The 5,128-nt window shown below is 39.9% G+C and overlaps 1 protein-coding gene across 1 annotated transcript in view; it reads left to right on the top strand.

The window, feature by feature from the left end:
• Nucleotides 1–1,639, top strand: part of Fap (fibroblast activation protein alpha) — a 75,927-nt gene extending 74,288 nt beyond the window's left edge. The window contains exon 27 of the mRNA XM_021192961.2: nucleotides 1,286–1,639. Coding sequence (XP_021048620.1) covers nucleotides 1,286–1,390 — 105 coding nt within the window. The 3' untranslated portion in view covers nucleotides 1,391–1,639. The remainder of the gene's footprint in view (nucleotides 1–1,285) is intronic.
• The last annotated feature ends 3,489 nt before the right edge of the window (nucleotides 1,640–5,128 follow it).

Below are 5,128 nucleotides of genomic sequence, written 5' to 3'. Positions count from 1 at the left end.
TGTATGGGTGTATGTGTGTGGGTGGGTGGGTGTGTATACCTGAAAGCGTAACTAGAGAATAGAAAGAGCAGAGTATTAATAAATGAATCTTGGACTTTTTCTGAAGCCAAAGGTAAGTCATACCACTACCTATGGGTTTCGTATAGAATATGATAATTTACAGGATTAAACAGCCCAAATAGCTAATGGTTCTGCAGGACTGGGTGAATACATGTAGGCCCATGTTCAGAGTTCCTACAGAACCTAGGAGTCTCAGAGCAGCTAACAGGTTCAGTCGATTCAGGATGAAACAATTGCAGGCTGTTCCTGGAACCCCCGCAGGTCCTCTCAGAGTCAGAGAAAGTTTCCTCTGTGTATGCTCAGTGTCTGGCACCTGCGCTCCAGGTAGCAAGAAGATTGTGAAGTGAGGTTAGAGGAGGCAGTTAGGCCAACAGAGGGGGCAGCCATTGGTAGCCATGTTCTTCTCCCTTCAGCAAATATATTTTCTTCCCTTGATTGCTTGCATGGGAGAGGACTTCAGGAAGGGAGTATCTCGTCTTTTAGAAGTTCAGATTTTTAAAATGCAATTTACAAGAAGTGAGATGAGATCTGTTTTATGGCCTTTGTTTATTCTGACTTCCTAAAAGAAGTTCAGCTCAGTAGATTTATAGCATTACATCACGACCCTAGCCATACTTATGCAATGAAGACAGTAATCTTACTGGAATCCCTCCAAAAATAAAGTTTAAAATTATGTTATCCCCTCTCTTTTTTCCTTTACAACAAGGTTTTAAAGTCCTATCAAATGTATTTGTGATTCTATATGATTTACTACATGATTTTTTTTTTTTCTGAAACAGAAGAGAATTAGATTTACAGGCCAAAAACCTCATGGAATTTTTGAGCTACCATGGTCCTAGGGAAAATTAAATGCAATGCTTTTACTTTTCAAATGAAAAACCCACATGGCCAAGAACCAAAGTAACAGATGTAACGCAACAGTTCTGTCTAGGACCTAAGACTCTTGACTCTACTCCCTAGGCTCCTGGCCGTTTGACCAGCCCATCCTTTAGAATCTAAAACCTACAGTTAAGGAATATAAAACAGTACTGGATGTTAATAAGAACTCTACATCTTCCTACTCCAAACGTTCACATGTAAATAATTTTATTCAAGGGTTCTTAAAACAATCTTCCAGAAATATTAGGAAACTTACCTAGATTTCAGAGCACAAGAAAGCCAATGCTAGGTGGGTCTTTGGGCTCTAGGAATAAAACATGTTTTGTTTTTCCCCTTTTTATTACAGTGGTACTCTGACCAGAACCATGGCATATCATCTGGGCGCTCCCAGAATCACTTATATACCCACATGACGCACTTCCTCAAGCAATGCTTTTCTTTATCAGACTGAACCATGCAAGTATTAGCGTGTAGGACAGTCTGAAGGCTTCCCATAGACGACTTGGACCATGAATATTGTAAAAGCCGCTAAAAATTTAGGAGGGCTCCGAAGGTTAGACTCGGTATTGTTTACATTTTCCTATGCTCTGTGAAAGAAGAGAAAAGGGGAGCCACGCCTCTGGCTTTGGACACAATGTTTTATCGCCTGTTCACTGCGGGGGGGGGGGGGTAGCGGAAATAAAGTCAGAAGCTCAGGTTATATAGCGTGTTGTTTGTGTGCACTAATTCCACGATACATGTCCTATTGAGAAAATTGCTCCTAATAGGAAAAAGATATGCATGACACATGTTCACAGAGGAGGAGAAGCTGGATGAAGTTTTGGGTTTCTGTAATGAGAACCCCAAATCCGGGGACCAAGAGCACTGTGCACAGAAAGGCACCGTTCAGATCATGCAATGAATCGAGTCTGAGATGTCTGCACTTTCTGCTCTACCTCCAAGAAATGTTTCTTAACTTTACTTCCAAAGATTTCTCCAGCATTTTCAAATGTGTTTGGGTGAGGAGAAAGCCAAGCTTTTCAATTTGGGTTCCTTTTAAGAAATATATTAAATCTGGAAGTGATTACTTTGAATCTCTGTAGTAATTAGTAATAAACTCGGTCTCAGATTCCTAAATTACTAAATTAAACTAACGAAAAAAAAAAAAAAAACTCTGAAGGAGGAAGTTTCGCATCTGTAAGGTCTCCCTGGAGTTTTACATTCTAAAGCTCATTTCAAAGAATAGGAAGTTATAATGCCTAGCATCAATTGGAAATTTTGGGCAGTTTGCCAACTCTGTGATTTCCACAGAATTTTTTTTTAAAGCCGCACCAGGACACCAGAAGATACACAGGAGTGAATTTGGAAGCATCCACCAAGACAATGTCTAGAAGGTATGTTTCCCAGCTCTGGTCTTTCCAGTGTTCTCTCTCCTCACCCCAAACTTAATTCTTCCTTTCTGCTTACAAGGTACCATGTTTGAAAGCCTCCTCTTGTTTCTACATCTAGAAGAACCAATTGAAGCAAGGAAGAGATGGTTATAATGTCCATAGATCACAGTATTTTTTAGGGTGTTTTTTTTTTTCAGACACTTCTCAACTCCAAGTCCTTTCTATTGCCCTGTTTTGAGACATGTTTCTCACCCTGGACACATAGCCCTGCCTCTGACAGTGACAGAGATGCTGAGTAGTGGGGAATATGGAAGGACCTTTACAGATGCACAAGGTCATCCATCTCTCCCTGCACTAGGTGACTGATGTCATGAGCCACAGAGAAAACTGCTCCCTTACTTCCAGTTCTCCCCAGCACAGCATCTGAAGTAAGCCTAGAAGAGCCCTCAGAGTTTGCCTGCTTGGGAGAAGACAATAACCATAGGTTATTTCCTAGAACCACTCTGCCCAAGACTTACAAACAAGATGACTATCAGAATCTTGTTATATCAACAGACCTTACTTACACTTTTGTGGGCTTTGCGAAGCCATTTCTATATTAATAGACAGAAAGTGACCTTGAGTTTCAGACCTTTGCTTCTGTCCTCTCAGAACTACCAAAAGACAAATTTATTCAGGATGTTTCCCTACTTTGAAATTCCCAGGGATTCTCCCCATGTACAAATGAATCTTTACACTCAGCTGCCTGACACATGGAGCCATGGACAATCCTTCCCATGCAGATTTACCAAACCTTTCTCCAGTCACCAGTCTCCATAAAAATCTGAATTTCTTCCAATATGCCATATTCCTCCACATCTCTATACACTGTGGAAACCTACTGTAGCCACTAACCATTTGTGACTATCTTAAATGAATACATATTAAATGCAATTAAAATATAGCATGTTCACCATATTAGCACGGTTGACATAGGCTAGTTCCATCACCACAGAAAGCAGTAGTGAATAGCCATATCCTAGAGAGATCGCCGTGGCCTGAGTCCCCCAAGATACTAACAGAGAAAGCTTTACAAGTGGTTTATGAGGTGCGCACCTCTATACTCATGAGAGATTGAGGTTTTCTACAGTGCCCTTGGTGGACCCAAGCCTGAGCTTCTGTGTAGAAACATCTAGGTCCTCCTCATGGCCTCATTATGTCTGTTCATTCATTAACAGGTTCATTCAACAGACATGTGTTGAATCTGGCTGTGTACCAGACATTGCAATACGCTAAGGAGGGAAAGGCAGCAATTTGACTAGAAATCCGTTAGTGTTTACATTTTGTTCTGCTCTACTAGATTCTTCTTTGGGCTTGGAAGAACAGAATGGCAGTAAAGAACAAAGGGGATCGGTTTTAGGTTAAAAAAACACCAAATTAAATGGATGCCTCTAGAACACTGTATCTCTTTTCCGTTAAAAACCGGCACAGTAATATTTCTATTTTTCTACATTTTAGTCTTGGATGTATTTGGAGAGGGAAGTCCTAACGTTACAAACTGCATATGCAAAGTATATACCTATCCCAATCAAGAGATTACTCTGTGGTAGTGGCCACGGAAATACTTAGAAAACTTTCACAGTTTTAAATGATAATCTATATTTCTTAGATGGATGGGGAAGCAGAGGCAGGCACATGAGGACTTTGGTTAAAGTTAACACAAGTAGGGAACTTCTGACTTTTTTTTTTTTTTTATGTATCTACCTCAGATTACAAAGTGTGTTATTTATTTCCTTCAGGGAACATTTACCAACTCCCTGTGTTGGCACGGTGTGTGTACTTCAGAGGTTATAAGGATGAATGTATGTGACAATTTCTCCCTTTGTGGGCTGTTTCAGGAAAGGCGACTTAACGAATCTGATTTTCCCAACATTTAAGCATTTTTTTCAGAAGCTGACAGATCTTTATGCAAATGTTGTTGCCAAGCTGTTTGTAATGGTGAAATTATACTTTGACAGTAACTCTTTAAAATATATTAAACCCAGCTAAGGTTTTTTTGGAAATGTTGCCAATTAAGTGACTTTAATGAGCTTCTTGATGGTAACGTAATTAAAATTCAGATGTTCTAATTGTTAAAAAAAAAAATTAGTTCTGGGGAAGTAAAATAAGCAAATGTAAAATGAATTAGGACTAATTTAAACGGTGATTATGTGGCCTTCTTAGAAGAGTCTACCAAAACAATGCTTTCAATTATGCTGTTTGTAAGGAAGAAAGGAGGCACCTAACAGAGATTTCAAATGGAATCAATAAAGCAGATATTCTGAGTTTATCCAATAAGGCAGGCTGAAAGATCGTGAGTGCAGTAAATCCTTCCCAGTGTGAGAAGGCCCTGTTGCTACACTTCCTCTGTGTAGCGGACCGGTACCTTAGCAATTTGGAGTGGGATAATTTTTAATTCAGGGAGAAATTAGGGTCTGGAACTCACCAAGCTACTCAGGGAGAAAATGATTTGGCTTGCAGAAAAAAGCCCCTAATGACCACCTGCTCAAATCATTGGCATGCAAACCCAGCATGCTGGTCGCAAACACTTCTTTTGACACACAGGTAATGTCTTTGGCAAGCTGGAGACTTATGATTTCATTTTGTTCGCTTCTAATTAATACTCAATTACTGAGTACTTTATTTAAGAACCTGCTATTACACCCTATGTTTTAACAAATATTTGCTGCTATAGCAATGCATCCTTTGCTCTGTGGTTATGGAAAGTCTGTGTTCTGTGAATGAGAGAGACATAGTCAGGTCGAGGTCTCAGCAATGGCCTGACTGACAGACCAGCTTCC

This window comes from Mus pahari, chromosome 3 (genome assembly GCF_900095145.1).
Source record: "Mus pahari chromosome 3, PAHARI_EIJ_v1.1, whole genome shotgun sequence".
NCBI classification, from domain to species: Eukaryota; Metazoa; Chordata; class Mammalia; order Rodentia; family Muridae; genus Mus; species Mus pahari.
The sequence above is the reverse complement of the archived record's forward strand: the minus strand, read 5'-3'. Positions and strand labels throughout refer to the sequence as shown.